We start from the raw sequence: 23,960 nt of genomic DNA, 5'->3' as shown, positions 1-23,960 counted from the left end.
ACTCCGAAGCGCAGTTGTTTTTGTATTTTTAACTTCACCTCTTGTCTCTCCCTCAACCAAAGTCGCCTGTCTCCTCTCTCTCTCCCTCTCTTCTCTCTCTTTCACGCTCTTTTGCTCCTCTTTGCTTGCTTCTCTGTTGTTCTTCCCATCCCAGGCTGTGTTTCCCCTCAGGCCATCCCGGATCCTGCGATGACGGGCGGCGAAGAAGGGCTCGAGACTCCATCCTCCGGCTAGCCTCCTGCCACCCCCTCTTGGCCTGTTCCTCTCTGACTTTTTGCTCTTTTGTCACCTTTGCTACTGCTCCTGCTGCTTGTGCTGCTTGTGCTCTGCCTCCTCCTACTCCTCCTCCTCCCCCCCCCTTCAGTGTTCGCTCTCTTTCCAGATATTCACACTCCTTCTTGTCCTGAGTAGTCAAGTCGGTTGGTTGCTGAGGCGTCAGACATCATAATCATAATCATCATCGGTCTTCTGCTGTTCCCCTACTGCAGTCCCCAACTTAGCACATCCATATACACGCGTGTATAGCTACATACTTCTGTGCCGCCGCTGGCTGCCCACTCCAATTGGCCAAACGGACCCATCTCGCTCGATCTTTCCGCAACGTCCGGCTCTCTGCTTTTGCCCATACTGAGCTTGCTTGCTTCTCTCTGGTAGCTATCTACCTTCTCACACCACCTTCTTGTTGTCATAACCTCCCCCTATAAATAGTTTAATCTCTGCACAGCCCGAACCGCAAATCTTTCTCTATTTCTGTCTTTATCTCTCTCTCTTCCCCCCTCTCTCTCTCTCTCTTCCCTCCTCTTCATGGGCACACCTTCATTTTCATCTATTGCTTGTGTCTGTTGAATTTATCCTGATATAGCAACTGTTTCCTCAGTTGTCACCTGTCCCTTCAATCCCAACCAGCGTCTCAGATCACAATGGCCAACTTCACGGATGCCCTCCCGCCCCTCCCTGCCTACACCTTGGCGCCCCGTCAGCCCCTCGTCCCTCCCATCCCGGACAACATCATGATCCTCATCCTCCCCGTCGTCGCGTACTGGGTCGTCTCCATGGCCTTCCACTGGATAGATGTCAACGACTACTTTTCCCAGTACCGCCTCCACACCCCTGAAGAGCTCCTTAAGCGGAACCATGTCTCCAGGAGCGAGGTTGTCCGCGACGTCATCATCCAGCAGATCATCCAGACCGCTGTCGGCCTCGCCATGGCATACATTGATGAACCCGAATACACCGGCATGGAGGACTACCAGATTGCTGTCTGGGCCCGTCGCGTGAGGATTGCACAGAGAGCCATGCCACGGCTCCTCGTGCTCGTCGGCCTGGATCCCACCGGTTTGGCCGGCAAGCTCTCTCACTATCCAACCCTTGCGGCTGTTGTTTCTGGCGGTACATACCCATTTCTCACCCAGGAGATCGCCTCTGGGACCGGTAAGGCCATCGTGGCGCCGGCCTTTGCGCGTTGGGAGCTCTCGCTCGCTAGCATGATCTATTGGTACCTGATCCCGGCCTTTCAATTCCTCTTTGCTGTCTTCTTCGTGGATACCTGGCAGTATTTCCTGCATCGTGCCATGCACCTGAATAAGTGGCTCTACAGTAAGTAATTATTATTTGAATTGTTTTTTTCTTCTTCCCCCCCAACCCGCCTTTCTCTTTCTCTTTGCGCTAACCACCGCGAATTGGTCTTCCAATAGCAACCTTCCATTCACGGCACCATCGACTCTACGTGCCCTATGCTTTCGGTGCTCTGTACAACCATCCAGTCGAAGGCTTCCTACTTGACACTGCTGGAACTGGACTTGCATTCCTCATTTCCCGCATGAGTTCCCGCCAAGCGATGTGGTTCTTTACCTGCTCCACCATCAAAACAATCGACGATCACTGCGGATATGCTTTCCCATTTGATCCCCTGCAGAAAGTTACCTCCAACAACGCCGCATACCACGACATCCACCATCAAAGCTGGGGCATCAAAACCAACTTTTCTCAGCCTTTCTTCACCTTCTGGGATCGTCTCTTGAATACCAGATGGAATGGTGATGTGACTCTCCGGTATGAACGCTCACGCCTGGCCGCTCAGCGCATGGTAGAAGCAGAGAAAGCCCAGGAAGGCACTACCAAACCTGGAGTCAAACCCCCGCCAAAAGAAGAGGAGGAGAGCAACTCACGCAGTTTGCTTGCGAAAACTGTCTGCAAAAAGACCACCTCATTCTCCTCCCAAACGGAACCATACAAGGGTGCCTCCCACCGGATCAACAGTAGCATCCGACAAAAATAAATGCTCTACACCACTGGACAGTGTTGTTCGCTTCGATTCTATCGACCCCGGGTATCTGCTTTAACGACGTTTATGACGTTCCCACTCAGTCAAGAATTACTTATTCCGGATTATAGAGTGGCTTTGTTGGACTAGCGTCGCCCCTTTAATCTTTGAAGCGGCGTGCTCTATCTTGGTATTGACAGCGTTTATCCAAAGCTGCTCTCAACCTATACCTCTCCGCTTTCCATTTTTCTTGATCTTCTTCTTATGAAGTCTGTGTTATGACCTCCTCTAATAATAAATAGCCTGGTCTTCCTTGTTTTCTTCTCTATTTTCTCTTGTAATCGATCTCTTTCATCCTGTTGCACTTTACATTTTCATCCCTTCTTGGCCAGACCATCCACCACCACTTTATGTATATTCTTGTCCGCATTCCAACCTGAATTCTGTCTTGTGTATTTTTATACATCAGTGTTGATCGCTACCTAAAACTTACTAATGAACGGTTTATTTTATTTTTATTTTTATTTTTATTTTTTTTTTTTTAATCATTTGTCTTCTTGGGGCCTGGGTCATATTTGTGTTGCAACAATTTCGGTCAAGGCTCCTGGAGGTTTGCAACCATTGTGCTCCATCGTGTGGTGTTCGATTCTGGCTTGTCCCCAATCACCGAGGCATCTCCCCATGAGCTCTGGGCCGAATATTCAACTCGTGGATCGCGAGTGAGGATGGATCGGTACTCGTCGGCCCAGTCACGGCTCGTTTTCGGCGTCGCTGAGCGTGCTACCTCGTTTGAGAATCCAGCAACAATGTGTCTACCATAGTGCAAACAGTTGTTGTCGAACACCTCTTGCTTGCCTTCAGCTTCGTGTATTGTCTCTGATGCTCCCGGGTGCTCAGACTGATCACAATGTGGAGGACATTGTGTCTGCGGGGAATCCGTTTCGTTGAATAATATCTCCATTCGCGAGTCTCGTTGATATAAGCGGATGATCTCGATGTCAAGGTCCGGGTCGTTGTCGTTGTCAAGAGCGCGTCTACCGCTGTATATGCTCGATGAAGGCCTGGGTGAAAGCAGGCCGGGAAGGTCTTCTTCCGCTTTTTCTTCCCGGCCTTCCTTCCGGCTTTCCTCCCTCCCGGCCTCTTTTCCTGGTTCTTCTTCATTGACGCCTTCCTCAGGTACGGCCGCCTCTGTGGCGACACAGTACCTTCTTCGCCTAAGTTTGTTTATTGTCTTTCTCACCTCCTTCAACTCCGCCGCATCCTCGCCACTTCTGACAAATATATCCAGCCTGCTTTCACCATGACACGCCATGCTCTCCTCCACCCATCGCATCAACTTCGGCGGTTTGCCTGCCCATCCTCTAGTCCGCGTCCGACTCAGCAGCACCGTACGCAGGTTCTTGATCGCCGTTGCATCCTGCAGGATTCGTGAGAGCATACACGCCTCGCACCCACTGGCCTGGAAGTACCATTTCGTATTCGACGGGAGGGAAAACTCCTTCTCCAGCCGTGTTGAGGTCATCCACATACCGTTGATTTCGCGCAGGGTATCAACCATGATCCGCTGCTTGACGGTTAGGCGCGAGCGGTGCATAGCGAGCCGGTCTAGCCGCGGGCCGACTTCGAGCTGGACCAGCCGGAAGATCGAGCTGATTACGTGGCTATTTAGGCGCTTGTGCAGTGAACAGGACTTGGCTTCGCTCGGAAGGAGACGGAGTGTGGTGCAGAAGAAGTCGCAGACTTTGGAACGCCGGAGGTGCCGGGGTAGGCTGGCGACAACGGCTGAGACGAAGATCCACGCATCCTCCGGTGTTGCAGCTTGCGTTGTGAAGTAAAAGAGCCGAGCAAGAACCCTGATATCTTCTCGGGATAGGTCGCTGACAGACGTTGCGTGACGTTTTTTAAGTCCTTTGATCCCCATTGTTGTTCACAAGCTAGTATTTCCCCTGAAAACGATGAATATGTTATGAATATCTCTCTCGCCAACCGGGTATTCGGTTAAGCTCCCCTGCTCAGGGATATCTAGGAAGCTGGATATGATGGATGTGTCACAAAGCCTTCCTCCCTTCATTTAGCCCACGCCGTTCTGTTTGCTGATTGTTCTTATCGAAACGTTATTCTGCCATCCAAAGGCCCGCGAGCCCTAACAATCTAAAGATCTTGTACAGCCCAAGCGGTCACTCTCAGGATAAGCGAGCGCAGAGACCATGAGGTCAAACAGTGTAGTCAAGACTAGCTTACATGTGAATTCAGACCTGGAGTGTTACCTTGGAGATGCTTACAGTTCTATGAAATCAATTCACCACTATGCATGAACATCCCGTGTGGTCTTGGTGACATGGATCCATTTTACCGACATAAGATGTCCTCAGTGACTGAAATGCCTTACAATGTGAACAACAATGCTCCCCTTCATACTTTGTAACACACCGACCCGGATTAACCCACAAACTCCTGTCAAAATTGTAACGTGCTCGAGTGTTAAGCAGCTACGGTCAGTCTGGAAAGAGATTTCCTCTCTTTATTCTAGGAAGATCAATGAGGTTCTTGTTACTGAAAAGGGAGGTTTCAAATATCTTCCTGAAAAATCCCCCTCCAACCCCATTTTCTTGTCTCTGATTTAGACTTCTCAAGCTTTCCTGGATAATTTGAGAGTTTACTACTATCTGTGGGAGCCTGATTTAGCACATGCACACTATGTTTGCATGAAACAAGCAAGTAAACGACCTCCGCATATCATCACCGCCGCAAGTAATGGTGTACTATGGATAAAGAGCAAGAAACAGAGAAGAGGAGGGTATAATTGATCTTGTATGTCTGTATGTACTCTATACGCATGGTATGTACTGTACATTAATGATGACATTAGGTTAGTTACACAGAAGATAGCCACTTTAGGCAGCTAGAGAAACCCTGACGGGGCAAAGGTCGTTGATACAAAAAGGTGTCCAAAAAGAGGCGCATAGCGGTCGGGAGACGATAGACACACGTTAATCGTAAAGAATAGAGTTACAATCGCGGAGATCCGATCAGGGCATTTTCTTTTTTCATCGTTTCGACCAGACGACGGCTTGTCCAATCCGTAATCGCCATGTTGGTCACCATTGGATTGACGCCGCTTGCGCTCGGGAAAACAGACGCGTCCATGACATAAAGTCCGTCTGTTCCCCAAACCTGACCGGAAGGGTCGACAACACTCTTCCTCGCTGACGAGCCCATGCGACAAGTTCCCATCTGATGTGCACTGGCAAAACTTGAGCCCCAAGTAGGAAGAGGATCACTTTGCCTCAGCTGTTGGATCCAGGCCTGAAAGGCCGGATTGTTGATGCCTTCTTCAAGAGAACCAGTAGGCTCTTTGGGGCGAACGAACGGAGGAACGGAATGGCAAGTGGTGCAAATCTCTTTGGCGCCCGAGACGTATGCTATCTTGGCGCTAGCAATGACGCCTTCCAGTATATGCTTCCGATCATAGGCCGAGGGTGTGTATTTGATTCTACATCTACCGTCGACGGGATCAGGATAAACTGAGCCCGTGTCTCTATCTCGGGCGAGAGAGATAAAGCCGCTCATGTTGCGAAGGTTTGCTGCGAATAGCTTGTAGTCGAGGCCATTTTTCCAGGTGAATGACGGAAGGAAAAACGAGGGCATCATCGTCAGTGCCTCGATTTTCGTGCCATGGCCGGTGCCATCTACGTTTTCAAAATCGCTGACCACAGACGTCAATATTCCTCCTTCCCATGGGCGAGTCTCATGATCGTAGATAGCACCGACAATCATAACTTGTTTACGAATGGTTTGGTTAGCGATGTAAACTTTTGAGAATTTTTTTTTTTTTTTTTTTTTTGAATTGGTACCCTTCTATCTCTCTTTCGCCCACTTTGCTTAGGGCTCAGAGAGGTGAGCGATAACCAAGGTAACATACCTGGATGAAGGTGTAGGTTCCGTCCTATATGTGAATTCTTGAGACCGCTGCGAAGGAGCAGCAAAGGAGACTGCAGGGAGCCACAGGAAATGATCACTTTCTTCGCCTTGACGATCAGTTTTTTGCTGACAAGGGGCTGGCCGTGGGTCAACCCGTTCGCATCTCTTGACCTCCAGGTTCCCTTTACCCCGACGGCAACTTTAGGGCGCTTGGGGTCGCGTGTGTCGAAGCGGACCACGTCCACCTCAAACCCCTCGATAAAGGTGGCACCGGCCCTGGCGGCGTCAGCAAGGAACGAGACAGCGGGGCCCTGCTTAGTGGCGGACGCGCATCCAAGTGTGCAGTATCCGCAGTAATGTTTTTGGTTGCCAGTGTTCTGAGGAACGGCTTTTGCATTGTAGCCCAGCTTGCGGGCGCCTTCAAGGAGGACGGAGTTGCTAAAATTGTGCTCGATATGATCCGTGGAAGCGCCCATATAGTCACAGACGCGATCGAGGGAATCCTGGAAGGCCATAGAGGTGAAGAGGTCGAGGCCCGATTTTGCCCACTCCTGGCGGACGTACGACTGAGTCTGAAGAGAGGCGGACCAGTTGATCGTCCCGCCGCCTCCCCAGGTCGAACCGGAGAGGACCGAGATGGAGCCGTCATCGGAGATCTCTGCGCCGCCGTTGGCATACAGATGGACCGTTCCTGCTGCGGCGGTCATCGGGTAGTGGTTTTCAGAGAAGTGGTATGACTTCTCTGCGACGATGACGCGATAGCCGGCCTCTGCGAGGTTTTTCGCGGCCACACCGGCACCGCAGCCACTGCCGACGATGACGACGTCAGTCTCGATGATCTCCATGGCGTCGCCAGCGGGGAACTGGAGGAACGTGTAAGGGTAGCCCTCGCCTGTCTTTCCGTGGACGGGAACACGAGGCAGGCCCAGCACCTTGGGCAGGGTTGGGCTGCTGGAGGTCCATGACTTGTGACAGAGGGCGACGAGGGAGCGGTGCGCACGTCGCAGGGCGGGGAAGTAAGAGGTCTCCCAAGCGCGCAGGACGGACTCTCGGACATGGAGGGGCTGCAGGCGAAAGGGGACGGTCGAGCCGGTCAGGGGGAGGGAGAAGGCGCGGTGGTTGAGGAGGGTGAGGAGCCTCAGGAGGGCGCTGCGGGCCTCCGGGGGAACGTAGAGGGCGAGGGTGCGGCAAAGAGACTCCTTGAAGGCGGGGATGGCGACAGCGTTTTCCTCGAGGTAGTTCTGGGCCAGGGCAAGACGGTCGGGGTCGGTTGAGCCAGCGACGAGCAGTGCGATCGCATCGTCGTAGTCCTTATCGGCAACGGCATGGTGGCAGGCGGGGACGGCAGCCCTCTTGCGACGAATAGAGGGGATGATGGCGTCTGCGATGGATAGCAGGGTGGCCCACTGGCACGGGTCGAAGATGTCGTGTGTCTCGGGGGCGGGAGGCAGGGGGGTCTCCTTGATGATGTAGGTAACGGCGTCGGAGACAGCCATGGCGACGCAACTAACAATAGACGGGTCCTGAAGCGAGCGGACGGAATGGTATGTACATACAGCGCATGTGCCAGGAAGAGACACAGTGATTGATATCGCACACACAGACACACACAGAGAGAGAGAGAGAGAGAGAGAGAGGAGGTGAAGTGAAGAAAAAGAAGAAGAAAAAGAAGAGGAGGAGAGGAGGAGCGGGGAAGGAGCGAACTTGATGTTTTGGCCAGCTAGGGTTACCTAAAGGGGAAAAAGCCTGGGGTTTTTACGGATCCAGCAAGAACAAAACAAAAACAAGATAATTAAAAAGGCAAGAGTAAAAGGCACAGCCAACTTGGCAGGCACGCGTCTCAATCCTTCTTCCCAGGTCAGGTCAGCAGGAAGGGCAAGCACCCTATTGACACCTTCCCTAGTATCAACTAACCAGGTAACTACCCAAGCCAGAGAAGCACAAAACAAGCTGAAAGGGGAAGTGTTGTTTGTATATGCACACTGGCAGAGTTGAGTGAAAATTAGTGACTGAGAGATATTGAGTGACTGAATGAGTGAGTGAATGATGCAGAGAATAATAGACAAGAGAGAGAGAGAGAGAGAGATAATGCAATGGAGAGATGGCACCAGCAGTCAGTGCTGCATCTTCTCTTTGTTGAATCTCTTTCTTTTTGGACGTTGATTCTATCAGCTGCTTCAGCGCGTTCAGCCGAGGTTCCCCACTGCACAGTGCAGATGACTCAGCACAGGCCTCTTCTTCATTAGTTAACTAACTTAACTAGTTAGGCCAATAGTTAGTTTCTACCCGGAGTACATAACTATGGGGTAGGTGGTGGGTTCACCTAACTCTCCCCTAACACCCTCCTGTTAATACATATAGACTACTCCGTACAGAGTACGGAGTACTCAGGCCAAAAAAAAAAAAAAGGAAAAATAAATAAATAAATGAATAAAAGGCCAATCCGCCTGGGCTGGTTGAGTTCAATTTATCTCTAGATGACATCTTGTCTTGATATATTCCCCCTGAAACCCTGCCACGAGGCACTCCAAGGGTTGTCTTTTTCCCCGGGAACAAAATATAAGTACGGAGTAACTAATGCAAAACAAGCAAACAGGCCGAGCACGCCGTCCACAGCTTTGACCCCGGCGAGCGAAGAAGAGGAAACCTTCGCCAGCTGAGATGGAATGCTGGAATCGGGCCTTTCGCGGGTTATACTCAGTGCCAGGGATCAATCTTTCTTTCTTGTCAAGCTCCCTCTGACTCAACCAGTCTCGCGTCAACCAACCTGCCTGATAACTTGTCACTTGCACTATAAAAACCGTGTCCCTGTCCTCGTAGTTTGTTACCTAGTTAACTACTCCATGGTTGGTTAGCTCGACCTCGCGGCCAGCGCATCACCTCGGGCCGATGGGGGGCGTCCACCGTTTGGAAACCCAGAGTCCATCGGCCTTATGCTGGCGTAACTACATGACTGGTGACCCAGTCGTTCAGATTATCTCCCCTTAGTGCCGGTTCTCGGGATTTTTGCCCTCATCACGCAGATAACCGTGCCGTTACTATCTTTCCACTTCCCGGGGATGCCTTATTCCATGTTATGTAGTTGGCTCTCCGGCCTCGTTTGTTGTCTGCATCCTTGAGCAGCAGCACGGAACTACATCATATAAATACTTTATTTTTTTTGTTTTTATTTTTATTTTATTTTTTTTACCTCCAGCGAGCCAGTCAGCGGGAGAGGTCCAGTTTGATTGCTCTAAACTTCTCATCGAAACACTGCTGCCCTTCAAACCCTCCTCTTTCTGTAACTGCACATACCCTAGCATTAAAACTCGATCATGCCAGCCGGGACGAATCGCAGCCGCGTCTATGTCGTGGGCGTCGGCATGACCCCATTCTTGAAGCCAAATCCCGCCAGAGACTACCCTCCCCTGGGCCTGGAAGCCGGCACAAAGGCTCTCCTCGATGCCGGCATCACGTACGACCAGGTGCAGCAAGGTTACGCCTGCTACGCCTTTGGAGACTCGACCTCCGGGCAGCGGGTGTTCTACCAGTTCGGTAGGACCGCAGCAGACTGCAGCCACCCTTGACTGACTTGGAAGACAGGCATGACCGGAATCCCTATTTTCAACGTGAACAACGCTTGCGCCACCGGCTCGTCCGGCCTGTACCTCGCTCGTCAGTCTCTTAGCCTTGGAGCCGCTGATGTTGCCCTCGTCATCGGTTTCGAGAAGATGCAGGCCGGTCGTATCAAGAAGGCCTTTTTGGATCGTGCCATTCCCCAAGGTCTCCTGGCCGAGAAGATGTTTGCTCTGAACCCCAACAGTGAGCCGGGAAATATGAGTCTCTTCGGTAATGCGGGCTTAGAGTACATCGAGAAGTATGCATGAACCCCCTAATGTCTGCTCAAGAAAAAAAAAATCTTTGTGCGCTAAGACAGAAAAACCTCTCCCCCGGCCCTGGTATAGATACGACGCCGTTCCTGACGATCTCAACGAGATTGCCCGCATCAACCATGCTCATAGTGCTCAGAACCCTTACAGTCAGTTCCGTACCGTTTACTCTCTAGACCAGATCAAAAGTAGCCCATCTATGTATGGCCCGGTCACGAAACTGCAATGGTCAGCAATCTTTGTCCTTTCTTTCTTTCTTTCTTTCTTTCTTGCTTCTTCCTTTTTTTTTTTTTTTTTTTTTTTTTTTGGGCAGTTAAAGATTAAAGAAATTAATTCCTCTCTGATAAATAGTTGTCCAACATCAGACGGCGCTGCCGCGGCCGTCGTGGTATCTGAAGCCTGGTTGGACAAACACCCCGAGCTGAAAAGCAAGGCTGTAGAGATCGTTGGCCAGTCAATCGTTACGTGAGTCGGCTTGTGAACTACATTCTCAGGAGCTTAGACTAATCTTGTTAGTGATCAATCCGATACTTACGGGACCTCTTCTATGGATCTCGTTGGCTATCAGATGTCCAAGCGTGCTTGCCGCGAAGCTCTTGTCCAGGCTAACGTCTCCGTCTCCCAAGTCGGAGTGTGTGAGCTCCATGACTGCTTCGCCGCAAACGAGCTGATTACCATCGACGCCTTGGGTCTCTGCGAGCCCGGCAAAGCGGGGAAATTTGTTCGCGAGGGAAATATCACGCATGGCGGGAAAGTCCTGGTTAACCCTTCTGGCGGCCTGATTTCAAAAGGTCACCCATTAGGCGCTACGGGACTGGCACAGTGTACTGAGCTGGTGTGGCAGCTGCGTGGGTGGGCAAATAACCGCCTTGCCCCCCAAACTACGGTGGCTTTGCAGCATAACCTTGGCCTCGGCGGCGCCGCGGTGGTCACCGTCTACAAGCGCGCCGACGGCAAGCAAAATGATCTTCGACCCAATACGGAAATTGCCGAGGCATCTGGGCTGGGATACAACCCTGCGATCGAAGCGAAGCAGGTCACTGTTGCGCAGGTGAAGAAAGTCTTGAGCAGCAGGCATAACAGCGAATGGGCTCGTGTTGGTGGGAAAGGGAATGACTTACAGGGACCTCTTCTCGCAAGAATGTAGACAGCGTGTGTCCGTGCGTAACATTGTGTCCTGGTTTGAAACTTGACTCATTTAACCTTTAGGATGGCTTGTTTTATTCTAACTACTGAAATGACAACCCAGAACCGTCCCATTGTGATAATATGAATATTGGTATGCCAAATTAAGCAGTAGTAAACATTTGTATGACAGTTGGAGAAACAGCTGCAATAAAGTAGCCACGATCATATCCATGTGCATATTTAGCTTCTCTTGTAAGGTTTGTAGTGAACCTTCTGCTGTTGATACATCGCCAATAATTGAGAGCAGGCTGCCCAGCCTCAGGCGCAGAACAATTTTTATATCATTCTTGGTCATAATGCGAGTCAAAATGACTACATTGTAATATCATAACAATCGTTGAATATGTGAACATGGTCACAGGAACATCGTCAAATCATACAAGGAAACAGATATCAAGAATTCAAAGTGGAATCAAAGTGGAAATGAATGGGGTCAATATGTCATTAAAACAGTTTGTGGGGGGGCGGGGATGAAACACAGATTTGAATGTCAGATGAGACGTCCTCATCACCATGTTTTGAACTCCGGCTCCCCTTCATGGCGTGACTCAGAGTCAGATGAGAAATCTTCTGTGATGCCTGACACAAAATGGCCTCGCCGCATATCGTCTTCTTCATTAATAACTCTAGCATGATTATTATTGTCACTCGTCATAGTGTTATTCAATGTTGCCTGGAAACCTGTACTTGATAGGGATGAATTGTGCCGGTTATGTGTTGGTTGCCTGGGAGTAGTTTCAGGAGGCGGACTGACTGGTGGAGAAACGGGACCTGGCTCTGGAGAAACGGGGCTAAGAAAGCTCTCTGCGTCGCTAGGGAATCGAGGTCGTGAGGAGATTGGGGATTCATTATATTCGGTAGGGAGTTCCAAGGGTGCGATGACTGTGGCCCCTAGATAAGTGGTAGTTAGGTCACCGACGTTCTATATTCAATAGGGAAGTGAACAAACCTAGCGCTGGATTGGAATTATCTTGTAGTTCATGTACTGGAGAGCTTGCCGCTTCATTGAGATCGGAATATACAATGGCAGATCTCGAATGAGGTGTGAGTACAGATTCATTGCCAGCTTCCGAATATTGGGCTGACAAATGTTTCTCGGGAGGCAACCCTGGATCGGTCGCCGTCGTCGTGGTCGCATCGATGTTCTTGCCTGGCGGCGCGCCTGTTCCGTAGATCCATCGCATAATTCTCTTCCTGTTATCACTCGTAGCACCGACACTTGAAGCGTATCGCCTATCCTTCCGGCGACGCCAGAGAAGCCAAGCAACCACTAAACCGGTGATCAAGATGAGTCCGAGAACCACACCAAGTACCGGGCCAACCCACTTCGGGAGGCCACCACCTCCAGACGGAGCTGCACCGGGAGTTTCGGTAGGGCCTCCTGTTGCACGATAAGGATAATACGTTTTGATTGGCTTGGGATATTTCTTTCTAAAAATGGTACCAAGTTCCTCATCCTCCCACCCTAACCGAGGTTCTGTCATTGTGGCATCACCATCAGCACTATCGCTTTGGTTAGCAATGAGAAACGAGGGAAGGCTGCATCGGATTGGCTGATGCCTTGAATAACTTACTTTCCACCTATTATACTCGTCACGATTTCTGGAACTTTGTACTCCTCCCAATCCTCAGGGTCATAGAAGTTTTGGAACTCGACAGAGTTAAGGTTGAGGACCTGAATAAGACCCCCGTCCAAGCATGTACTCGAATCTTTAAATATCCCACCAATGACGAGCATCTTATCAGGGTAGGGTTTAACGCATTGATGGCCCCGCCTTCCGTGTTGACTTCGCCCCTGGGGCGCCTTTATCCATTCGAAAGATGGCACGGAAAGAATATATACGTCGTCGGATGACGTTTCATTTCGATGGCTGCCACCATAGCCACCGTAGATATAAATATTGTGTGAGCTCCCATCTTTTGCAGAAGCTACGACAGAGCAAAAGTCACTACGCGCAGGAGGATGGTTACCAGTAGTGTTTTGCGTGTACCTAGTATAGTCAGCTATAATATTATATCTCTGCACACGAGAGGGCGATAGGGGACTGACCAATTACCAGAATCGATGTCATATACTGGCACGGTTTTCATGAAGCTCTCACCCATAACTTTCTAAGTAGAAATTAAATGTTACTCGAAGTACAATCAAATGGTAAGGACGATTGCACGCTCACATTGGACCTTTGCTGATCTTGAGTTGGTACAGGGGTTCTGAGAGAGGTTTCGGGGTATGGAACGCCACCAACAGCTATTAGCACTCCGGCGTCGGACACTGGAATCCACGAAAGCTCTGCCTTTCCCCTGGGAGTGACATTGAACTTGGTATTATTAGTCCACTGTTCGCCCCTCCATTCAGTCATATCAACTGAAATAAGGGTATTCGCCGCCCTGTCTGGCTTAGGGCTTGGGATCGAGATCTCCCCCCAATCTTCCCCGCGCAGTCCGCTGAAGTAATAGCCTCGGTTTTCACTGGGGACGGACACACTGGCCCCGTGAGTAATATATCGAGTTACATCGTTATTAGTGCGCGAGTCAACAAAGCCTTGCCTCCAAGTTGTGACACCTTCGCGGCCCCAGAAATACCGTTCGTAAGAGAGAATCTGATCTGAATATGGAAGGGGATTGGGGTTTGTTCGGGAAACAAGGCCGCTGGGGCAGTCAGAAGTAGCACCAATGATGATTTCGATGCAAACATACCCGTATAGTATAAATTCGTTCTCACTTGCAAACATGGCACCATCCATGTAATTTCGCGCAAGACTACTACCCGCACCCGGGAAAGGTTTGAGACGACCAAACAGAGAGGTTAAATTCGTGCGTGTAGTATCGAATGGTGTTGAAAGGGAGAGAGTAAAGACGTCGCCGTCGACATTCTCTAATTCAAGCTCAGATTGGCGTTCAAACTATGTTGCTAGACTGGTGGTCAGGAAAATATAAACATACTATCTCTTTCCAAGGCGCCGTAGCTGCCATCTTCACGTCCTCTGAGTGGCATCACATATCAGCATCCCGAACGAGGGCCCGCGCAAATTTTTGAAATACATACGGCGCCCACCAAAGAATACCTCCATCTAAATATACCGTGTCCCGAATAACACCCACTGGAAGGAAAACTCAGCATCAAACTTAGTAAGGAGTTGCATCACGTACCTCGGAAGTGATTCCAGTTACACATAGTGACGTTGACAATATCTGGGAAGATTTGCGCGGACACAAGCCCGGCCGCTCCCAGAGCAATACTCACAACAGCGGCGGAGAGGGGCGCCATTTTACAAGGCTTTTTTTCCACACCCTGCTGAGCGGCCAGAGTCTGTAAAGGTCAAAGCGCCCTAGAGAGCTCTTGGAGACCTCGCTCATGGGCCTGGGGAATATTATCAACATCAAAATCGATGGATGGAAACTGTCTTGAAATACTGTTGAAATGAATTGACCAAGTTGCCTGAGAACAGCAGCGACCAAAAAGCGTGTTCCAGTCTGCTGGAATTTCATCCAGAAAAAAATAAAAGTAAAATAAAATAGAACGATAAGGAGAAGATGCGGGTGCCTGGAGTTCTGCTATCCTTGATGGGATATGCTGAATGGCCTCCGGTGGAGGTCTAATGACAGAAGAACTTTTTCAACCTTAAATTACCGCACATGCTTGGAACAGAATATTAGGCAACATATGGATGGGCAAGTGATGCAAGTAATGCAACCAGCGAAATTGAAGAAGGGAGAACCAGCCAATGCGGAGTGAACCGAAAGCGAACAGGCAAAGCATAAAGTAACTCACCACAAAGATGCGGCTCAAGCTAAAGATGGCCTCAACGGTCTCTAGAGGTAAATTTAAGAGTAAATGTCTCCAGCCTTAACCTCGTTTGCAAATCAAGGAAATGAAGTCGAGGCATAAAAAAAGCCGGGTGAAGGACAATGAGATTTGTGGCGTACGTTTTGTTGAGCATCACAAGATGATGTGACAATCCACATGGATGGCTGAAGAGAATCGAAGTGTCTGCCACCCACTCGAGGAATCCCATGCTCATGTGAAGATAAGAATAGCCCTCCGTAAGCAAGCGATAATAATAGGTCGAATTATACCAAGGCCTCGTTCGAGGGCGATCAAAACAAGGTGCCGATAACATCACGTCTGAGCTCAGAAAACAATTCTCCAAAACAGTGTTACATTCAAGCTAACCAGGATACAAGGGTGGGTGGCTTTCTTCGTCCTTTTTTCTTTTTTCTTTTTTTTTTTTTTTTTTTTTTTTTTTTTTTTCCCCTTCTCTCTCCTCTTAGCTTTAGTCTGGCGTAGATAACTCATTAGTGAGGGGAAATAGTTGTTCTTTCAGGAGAACAATATAATTCGTCAAGGAGTTCATGCCATCCGTGTGCGCTGCATGTCATGCTTGGGTTCCTCCGTAACTTAACTTACTAGTTATGTAACTAGCTTTGCGGAGGATTGACTTGTTAGTTAGTTAGCTTGGCAGAAAACCGGGGAAAAGACCGCAATGCCCAACGGGTGCGCTAGCAAACTCGACTGATGTCAACGTGTGCGAGAGACCAAGCTGCAGCTGGCGCGGGTCATTTAATTACGCTCAACCCGACGGACCCTACCCCCAGTCGTTCTGCTTATAATCCTGATCAGAAATGAGTTCATAAGCCAACGCTGCCATTTCTTTCATGATCTCAAAATTCAAGACTCCACAGATGTATGGCATGCAGAGGTTATACTCCTCACAAGCCAGCCGCCTTGACTGATTGTAGGGCCTGAAGGACTTTGCGGTGCACGATACCCCTCGACCTCTGACTCATTATTCAGACAGGATCCATGGCAATTGACATGGATGGAATTCGAGATAGGCCAGCGCCCAGTGAAGATATACACCGGCGCTCAAGGTGGAGAGCCCGGGTGGGTGATATCAGCTAAGGATTTGTATGTCAGGATTTGTATGCCATCCAAAAGCGCGGCAAACAAAGCAAAAACACAATTCTCGCAAATGGGAGATGTAGCTACACATTCAACTGTCCTCCATTTGAACAGAGATATGGTCATGATGATAGTTCTTACAATTGTAGGGTTGTCAATCCAGTTTGAGCAGCCTTGCTGTCATCGCAGTCACATCGTCGAACATGAGCGGCGATGACTTTTGCAGTGGGGCAGCAACTTCGTTGTGTTAAGGTTCAGCCGCGGCTGGGTGCAGTTTGATGCTGGGTTGCCAAATCATCGGTGTGTGCTGTGGACTATCGACAGTCTTTATTCTTCATCTCTTTCGACAGAGAACTCTTCTCTCTCTCTCCCTCTTTTTTTTTTTTTTTTTTTTTTTTTTTTTTTTTTGGGGTTTGTTTGGCCAGACCAACAGGCGCAGTGCGACCGAAGCCGGATATGCCCGGTACGAGGATGCATTTATGCTTGTCAGCTGGTAAAGGGAATTGAGAGTCGGCACCTTACTCCAAAGCAGTGTAAGATCTCAACTGGTGAAAATCTCGTTTCTCTCCGTTTATCACTCTATGGCCGGGGTGGCATCGACTGGAGATGGATGCGGTTGTCCTCGTCGAGTAGCCATGCGAAAACACGTCTTTGTGTTTCGCGGCCAATGTTACATCTGTTTCTGGAACAGAGTGACAGAGGCGCACCCGGCCCTTGTTGATGATGGACAGGGATACAGGAGGAGGTGCAGTTGAGAGGGGTGTGAGGGGTAACTCTGTACGAGTAACCAAGGGCTCGATTTCCGTTAGCGAGCTGATCGCGCAGGATCCGAACAAAGTCGACGGGCCGGCGACCCCGAGCTGTTGCTCTTCGCGACCCCGCCGTGGACACGGGCATGAAAGCGATCGTCGTGGCCGGGCGTCGTCCTTGGTTGACGTTTCGGGAGATCAGCGCCTGCTGACTAAGGATCGTCGCTGGGTCAGGCAAAAACAAGAAGCAACGTCCATTTTCCGTTCGGCCGTTCGACAAACCGCTTCTACATCATCATCCATCTCCATCATGTCGGAATGCTGCAGAATCTGCAAAACCCCCCATTTGATAATATCGGCCACATCAAGTAGCCATTCTTCGCTCAAGATATTCCATACTGACTGCGTGTCCCACTCCCTAGTTCGCGGACCCTGCCTCTCTGCAAATGAGACCTGTCCCAAATCCTACCCGGTTAACGGCCAAAATGAAATATTTCTGTCCTTGACGAATAGTTCAAGATTACATATCATGCCACCTTTAAACCAATGCCGTTCTGGGCGGCCGACTCACAAATCAACATGTTTGGCTGGGCGATGTTCTCGTCCTTGCATTTGGCACCAAAGAGCGCCTAGCAGGGTATCCCTTGCTAGTGGCTTCTATTATGCACAGTCTCTGGAGTATTGCCAACAATCTTCGTATTAAGCGTGCAAAAAGCAAACGAAACCCATTACTTGCACCACAGAGCTTTCCATCCATGAGTGCATGATATGCACCAGCATGCACTCATGATTTGTCTCTGCGCTGGTCTCCCTGGTTACGAGTACGACCATGGCGGGTCCTCCCCCCTCCCGCCTTGGATACCTTGAGGCACACCGCTGACGCGACATCCATCATCCCGTAGAGAGCACCAGCTCGCTGCGGCTCTCTGGTGGTTGGGGAAATTCCCGGCTGTGCATGGCAGAGAGCCCTTGCAACTCGCGACTTACCCGGCCATGTGGTCCCATGTCCGTCCTCCTTAGCGGTTTGCCATTTTCGTTCAGGGCATTGCCGAATTGGAAGTGACCAGACCTGCTCCTGGTTTCTCTCGGAAGGCGGATTGAGCCTCGATTTCTCTGTAACTCGAGGCGGGGAGGGAGTGGGGGGTTGTTCTCCCTGCACATCCTGGTCGCTGACTTCGCAGCTCGATTTCCGCATATACTCTGCCCAGACACCCTTTGAAATTCTCAAGTTCTTCCCTTTGCTGTTGTTTTTGTTCCTTTTGCTTCATGACCTCTTGACTCTCGTGCCTGTTGCCTCCCACTTCCTTTTCTGCGCTCTGGCCGTGTCAACTTTCTCTCAGCCGGCGCCACGGCTATCTACTCACCCAGCGTCCATCAGGCGACCGTGAGGTTCACCAATTGCCTCGCATTATGAGGTTTTTTCGTTCCTTCCTCCTTTTGAGCGCGCCGCTCTACCCTCAAGCTTACGGGCAAGGCGAAGCGTATACCCCAGTCCTCGAGAGTCATGGCTCTGGGTCCCAGGTTCCTTCGACGAGGAATAGCTCCCTTCCAGCCTCCACGGACCTGCCATCGCCAACGCAGATTGAAGATGTAACATCCTCGGCTGTTTATGCAAGTCGACCAGCAGATGACAGTGACTCGGTGAGATGTTGCAAATGCAAACCCCAGGGCAGAAACAGAAATGAAGTTATCAGCGCTCTAACATTCTATACAGCTTGAGGTTTACTGTCTTCATTCCAAATGCTATACATCTACAAGACTGATCACAAGAACTTTCTCATGGCCCACCCACTGGCCCAGTAAATATCCCGAACCACCCTGCCACGACCCATGGTGTTGGTGGTGGAAGACTGTCACAAAGACTATTGTCAAGACAGAAACCGCCACAGAGGTTGTCACAGAGATCACTACAGATATTGAGACTGAGACTGTCACTGTGCCCGTCACTGTGACAGATGAGGAAACACTCACCTTGCCCCAAGATACCATCACTCTTCCCCCAGAGACCATTACTGATGTTACTACTCTTCCCCCCGAGACAACAACTGAGGTGGTCACCCTGCCTCCTGTCACAAGCACCATTACCACTACACTTCCTCCTGATACAGTGACAGTTCCCGGTGGGGTAACTACGCTTCCACCGCGAACAATAACTGTGACAACAACTTTGCCCGCAAGCACAGTGACTAGAGTCACCACGCTCCCGCCCAGAGTATCTACAATCTATCAAACAGTCTCTCACACAAAAACAATCCCGGGAACAGACCGCACTGTGACAAGAACAGTGGATTACATTTCGATCTGTCCATCACGCACATTGAACCCAACTTTTACTCCAACTGCGCCAGTTCCATCACATTATATTTGGGGTTGTCCACCGGGCACTCTTTGCAGGCCAAGGCACGGCCCCGAAGACGGTAACTGTAACTTCGAAGTTGGTCTCCCTGGCGCAGACTTTTTTTGCAGTCCGGAGGAATGCGGGCCGCCACTGCCCGAACGCCCGCCACAATATTGGGGTGAACCAGTGTTTGGAACACAAGTTGAGAAATATGTTGTTTCCCCGGGTTATTATTACCTTGATCCTCGAATGTTCGGCCTCGATTTCGATGTATTTGTGTTCGATAATACAACGAGTGAATACAGCGAACACGGCTTACACAAGCGCCAAGGTGACATTCAGTTACCTTCTAACTGCATGGACGAGTGCAGTAATGTGGCCCTCCCCATCCAAAGCGGGATAAGTCGTGATGAGCTTTGTCTTATCGGCTCCGATTTCCTACAGTTTGTAAGCGAGTGCAGGGACTGCATTGACCTTTTCGCCGAACCCGGCGGTGGCACATTCCCGGATATCCAACCTCAATTCGCGCAGTTCCTAAATTATTGTGAGCAACATCCAGGCGAATCTAGCGTCAGCCCGGAACCACAGCTTCCTTCAAGTACCACCCGAGACACCGGTTCGTCCACTGAGCCCTCAACTTCTGCTCCTACTTCTTCTTCTTCTTCCCCCTCTTCTTCCCCCTCTTCTGCTCCCCCGTCTTCGCCTTCTTCCTCTTCCTCTTTCTCTTCTTCGCCTTCTTCCTCTTCATCTTCCTCTTCTTCGCCTTCTTCATCTTCTTCTTATACACCTGATAGCTCTTCTGTTTCTACACGTTCTTCAGCGCCTGAGTCATCTCGGCCAACATCTCAATCAGAGACCACACCAGAAATGAGCACCACGGTCCCCACGGAACCTCCTTATCCAACAACGACGCCCACACAAACCACCGCTATGACTAGTCATCCCAGTGATGGGATTCCAATTCCTCCTTCTACTACGCCCATAGAATTCCCAGGAGTTGCGACAGCTATTCAGCCACTTCCATGGACCTCTCTCATGGGAAGCATAGCTGTAATGTTATTTGCATTTTTTTGAACTTAATATTTTATTGTGAATACCTTAATGTCCCCTCTACCTTGGGTCTCACACCGACGCATCTCTTCTGCTATGCCAGGCGATCTATCTTCCTCCGGCATAATGATGCATGCAACACTTGGTTGGCTTTAAATTGACCGGGCTTCAGTGGATCCTCTTCGTACACGCGCCCAAACCGAGTACATCCCCCACTTTCCCAGCCACTTCCTGTACTTAATATCATCACTTCCCTTGTTCCCTCCTGTATCAGTTACCTGGGTCAAACAGATTGCGATCCTCACTGCGTATTTAGAACGTGCCGTGTTTATGATTTCTGCGTGAAATTTCGAGTTTTCAAATACCTTGTATGAGCAGTAATACGACGTGCATGGCCCTTGCTTGGGGTGGTTATATAGCTTCTTTGCCAACATTTTTTGTAAACCAGGGCTTCTTGACCTCCTGAGAATTCATTACGGGTGTAAAAATGACGGACTGTCGCCTTTAAGGCTACGACCAGCCCGCAGGGCTTGTGTTTGATAGCAGCCAATATTCTCTTTTTGTCTACTCCGTACACGTTCTCTTCACCCAGGGACAACGTTAGTGACATGTATAGCAGATGGCACGGGGAACCCCAGAGGGTAGTTATGGTTCCTATATGCGTATGTTTAGTGTAAACATTCAGGGCCGGTGGTACCGCGAATGTATATGTGCAGGCGACATGCAGGCAGAGTCGAGCTTCACGTCCGAGTGCGGGGAAAAATTGCCGCAGTGGATCTTTGTTCCGAGGAGCTGGTCCTGGGTTAAACTCTTTGTTGTCCGGGGCACGAAAATGCTAGGGATGTCGACTGGCGTCTCTGTCTCAAAATGATTCGCGGCTGACATGGAGGGCTCTAGAGAAAAAGGGCCTTCAAAGTATTTTTCCATGCACACGCATTTCATCATTCAAGTAGGCTACGGAGTACGTATGTGTTTAATGTAGAAATTCGATCGTCATACTATTCCTAATAAGGACCGATCGAGGTCATTCTTCATTATAACCCCCCATAAGACCCTGTCCAACCAAATAGAACCTTAAATTTCCTTTAACCCCTACTCCATACTTCTTAGATATAACCTCTCATAAGGATTCCTTTAATACCTTGTAGTAAATCTTCTCCTAATGGGGTGTAACCGAGCAGAGCCTTAGGAAACCATCAAATATCGACAGGCTACCTTGTCACACATCGACGGCCAAGTGTTTTTTATGCCTTTTAACAACTTCCTTCTCAAGCTGCTTGAGGGCAGACGCGTATCGTTCTCGTAAGTCACTATCAGTGGAAGGTTTGATGGTCATCCTTTTGACAGACCGACAACCTCTGTCCAACGCACCCTTGACGATTTCATTTGAAAACCATCGCCCTTCGTTATGAGCGACGAGCGTCCATGCCACTCCTCTCCGTCCAGCGCGAGCTGTCCGACCCACGCGGTGGATATAGCTGGTTACACTCGTAGGTACATCATAGCTGATAACATGATCTAACGCGGGGAGATCAAGCCCTCGGGAAGCACGATCGGTAGCGACGACGACCCGGATTTTGCCTTGCCGGTATGCGGCCAAGGTCTTTCGGGCTGTGCTTGACTTGTTGGATTTAACTAGAACCCCAATACAATCAGCGAAAGAGGGACTTAGGAGCGCAAGAAGACGAGCCAATCGCAACGCAGACTCTGATGATTTTGTGAATATCAACGCGGAACGCGATGAAGCGGGAATGTCCGGCAGGCTGTCGGGAGAGCCAGAATTTGAAACTGTGGAGGGCGCAGGATAAGAATCATCGTCTGATGACTCTTCGGAGCCTGAAGGCGAAGTAGCAGACGGCCTGTCAAGCCTAGGTAGATCAGGTATGGGTCCCTGGGCCTCAATGTTTAAATGAGAAGCCATCAGCTCAAGCAAGTAGAGCGGCTTGTCAGATCCGTCTCCCACCGGCACAAACATCTCATTTAACGTTGGAGGGAGTTGATAGCCTTCAACCCGGGTGTTAGGAGGCCCTGTTAGCAATGACGGCAACATTCCTTTGCTGTTGTCGAGGGCGCGGACCTCCACAAGTTTGGGATTTATCAACCGCAGTGAGTTCAGCTTCGTGATGTCTCTTGTCATCGTGGCGCTTAATATTATCTTCCGAACGGTCTGCTCTTTAGGTAAGCTGCATAAATCTTTAGGGACCGGATGGGCATCATCGTTGCCTTTTGATTCTACCGCCTGAAGCACAGTCTGAGACCATTCCTGAAAGCTCTCATTTAGTAGCTTATCAGCCTCATCTATGACTAGCCATTTTAGATGCTTCAAGGTAAATCCCTTGGTGGATCGGATGTGATCTACAAGGCGCCCAGGGGTCGACACCAGGATATCGATATTTGGCGAAGTCTTTGCAAAGTGATTAGGCAGAGCGCCACGGCACTCCTTGACTTCAGCTACATATTCTTGAAGATCAAAATTCGTCCAGTCGCTGACAGTCATGACAGAACTAAATTTTCCCTTCCAAGCTTGAAAATTATAAACCTGCTCTTGGCCCATCAGCGCTGACTGTTCATCCTTTAAAGCCGTAGACCCCACAGCAGTTCCGATCCGCAAGCCTGTGCCTGCAGCGCAAAGTTCACAGGTGTTTCGGGCTTGCTTCACAAGTTCACGCGTTGGCACGATGATTAAACCTCGTAATTGACTGACGGGTGATGGTTCAATCGTCGAAATAAGAGGAAGGACGTAGGAAAGGGTCTTCCCAGATCCTGTGGCGGCAGAAACACAGATATCTCCCCTATGCTCGCTCTTCAAAGCCAGTGGAAGGACAGCTGACTGGACGGGCATCGCCTTAGAATACCCTTGGCTTTGGAGGGTAGAGATTTGTTTCGGGTGGAGTCCAAGCTCTGTAAAGGGTAGATGAGTATCAGGAGAGACCACAACTGGGTGCGCTAGCCATTCCGGGAGGGTTGCGTAGGAAGGCTGCTGGGAGTGTTCCGGCGCCTGCGCCGGCTGCGGCAAAGGTGTAAGACCATGTGTAGAAATCTCTTCCGCCAGTTGATCGACTGGTTCCTGATCAGGCCCCGGTTCCTCAGCAGCGGAAGCCTTGGGTGCTTGAACTGTGTATCTTTCATACTTGGAGAGGATTTTTGCGTGCTTCGCTGGCGGTGCGGCTTCCACCACCGTGAGATCGTCGTCGGCCATCCGTTTCCTTTTCGGCTGTTTCGATTTCGTCTGTGTGTGGCTGGGAGAGGTTTCAGGAGAGCTTAGAGCAGGCGAAGGTTCTTCATCCGCCTCATGAGACCCCTGTGCTCTGTGTTCGCTTTGGCCTGGCGAATCGGCCCTCGAAGCCTCTGAGGTGGGACTGGTCTCCATCGGCGACCTCGCACGCCGTACGCCCCCCGTCCCATTGGCATCACGACTCTTCTTCTTTTTCTCGACAGAGCTCGTATTTGAATGGCTTTCCGGGTTGATCGAAGGTTCCGGGCGAGAGGAATTGTTGGGACCCCTTGATTTCTTCTGCGGCGATCGAATTGCCGGCGGCGCCGCATCAGCATGGCGGGAATCCTCCTTGTGCTTCGAGGATTTGAGCAAATCTTCTGATTTGATGGAAGACAGCGAGGTTGGGGGTATATAGCGAGCGTAGAATGCCATCTTTGGGATGTCTGGATGGAACCCAGCTCT

The 23,960-nt window shown here is 50.1% G+C and overlaps 8 protein-coding genes across 8 annotated transcripts; 3 read left to right on the top strand and 5 right to left on the bottom strand.

The window, feature by feature from the left end:
- Nucleotides 1-52: 52 nt before the first annotated feature.
- Nucleotides 53-626, bottom strand: D8B26_002522 (uncharacterized protein; the record flags this gene model as incomplete). The annotated part of the gene is made up of 2 exons (XM_066123857.1): nucleotides 53-427; nucleotides 534-626. 2 exons carry the CDS (start codon nucleotides 624-626, stop codon nucleotides 53-55), a joined length of 468 nt encoding a protein of 155 aa, XP_065979932.1.
- Nucleotides 627-920: 294 nt separating this feature from the next.
- On the top strand, nucleotides 921-2,278 carry D8B26_002521 (uncharacterized protein; the record flags this gene model as incomplete). Its single annotated transcript, XM_003071883.2, has 2 exons — nucleotides 921-1,596; nucleotides 1,695-2,278. The coding sequence occupies 2 exons, from the start codon at nucleotides 921-923 to the stop codon at nucleotides 2,276-2,278; spliced, it is 1,260 nt and encodes a 419-aa protein (XP_003071929.1).
- Nucleotides 2,279-2,858: 580 nt separating this feature from the next.
- On the bottom strand, nucleotides 2,859-4,184 carry D8B26_002520 (uncharacterized protein; the record flags this gene model as incomplete). Its single annotated transcript, XM_003071882.2, has 1 exon — nucleotides 2,859-4,184. The coding sequence occupies one exon, from the start codon at nucleotides 4,182-4,184 to the stop codon at nucleotides 2,859-2,861; it is 1,326 nt and encodes a 441-aa protein (XP_003071928.2).
- An 876-nt stretch (nucleotides 4,185-5,060) lies between these two features.
- D8B26_002519 (uncharacterized protein) lies at nucleotides 5,061-8,248 on the bottom strand. The gene has a single exon (XM_066123856.1). The coding sequence runs from the start codon at nucleotides 7,678-7,680 to the stop codon at nucleotides 6,037-6,039; it is 1,644 nt and encodes a 547-aa protein (XP_065979931.1). The 5' UTR covers nucleotides 7,681-8,248; the 3' UTR covers nucleotides 5,061-6,036.
- A 1,250-nt stretch (nucleotides 8,249-9,498) lies between these two features.
- D8B26_002518 (uncharacterized protein) lies at nucleotides 9,499-11,270 on the top strand (the record flags this gene model as incomplete). The annotated part of the gene is made up of 5 exons (XM_003071880.2): nucleotides 9,499-9,718; nucleotides 9,767-10,040; nucleotides 10,129-10,281; nucleotides 10,405-10,518; nucleotides 10,570-11,270. 5 exons carry the CDS (start codon nucleotides 9,499-9,501, stop codon nucleotides 11,198-11,200), a joined length of 1,392 nt encoding a protein of 463 aa, XP_003071926.1. The 3' UTR covers nucleotides 11,201-11,270.
- A 377-nt stretch (nucleotides 11,271-11,647) lies between these two features.
- On the bottom strand, nucleotides 11,648-14,539 carry D8B26_002517 (uncharacterized protein). Its single transcript, XM_066123855.1, has 9 exons — nucleotides 14,392-14,539; nucleotides 14,288-14,342; nucleotides 14,185-14,225; nucleotides 13,939-14,116; nucleotides 13,416-13,890; nucleotides 13,292-13,353; nucleotides 12,816-13,232; nucleotides 12,191-12,744; nucleotides 11,648-12,132 (listed from the first exon to the last, which is right to left on the bottom strand). Exons 1-9 carry the CDS (start codon nucleotides 14,507-14,509, stop codon nucleotides 11,750-11,752), a joined length of 2,283 nt encoding a protein of 760 aa, XP_065979930.1. The 5' UTR covers nucleotides 14,510-14,539; the 3' UTR covers nucleotides 11,648-11,749.
- Nucleotides 14,540-18,303: 3,764 nt separating this feature from the next.
- Nucleotides 18,304-20,710, top strand: D8B26_002516 (uncharacterized protein; the record flags this gene model as incomplete). Its single annotated transcript, XM_003071878.2, has 2 exons — nucleotides 18,304-18,534; nucleotides 18,608-20,710. The coding sequence occupies 2 exons, from the start codon at nucleotides 18,304-18,306 to the stop codon at nucleotides 20,303-20,305; spliced, it is 1,929 nt and encodes a 642-aa protein (XP_003071924.2). The 3' UTR covers nucleotides 20,306-20,710.
- Nucleotides 20,711-21,269: 559 nt separating this feature from the next.
- DBP6 (ATP-dependent RNA helicase dbp6) lies at nucleotides 21,270-23,930 on the bottom strand (the record flags this gene model as incomplete). Its single annotated transcript, XM_003071877.2, has 1 exon — nucleotides 21,270-23,930. The coding sequence occupies one exon, from the start codon at nucleotides 23,928-23,930 to the stop codon at nucleotides 21,501-21,503; it is 2,430 nt and encodes an 809-aa protein (XP_003071923.2). The 3' UTR covers nucleotides 21,270-21,500.
- Nucleotides 23,931-23,960: the final 30 nt, after the last annotated feature.

This window comes from Coccidioides posadasii, chromosome 1 (genome assembly GCF_018416015.2).
Source record: "Coccidioides posadasii str. Silveira chromosome 1, complete sequence".
In the NCBI taxonomy this organism is placed as follows: Eukaryota; Fungi; Ascomycota; class Eurotiomycetes; order Onygenales; family Onygenaceae; genus Coccidioides; species Coccidioides posadasii.
This window is presented reverse-complemented; position numbering and strand designations above follow the sequence as displayed.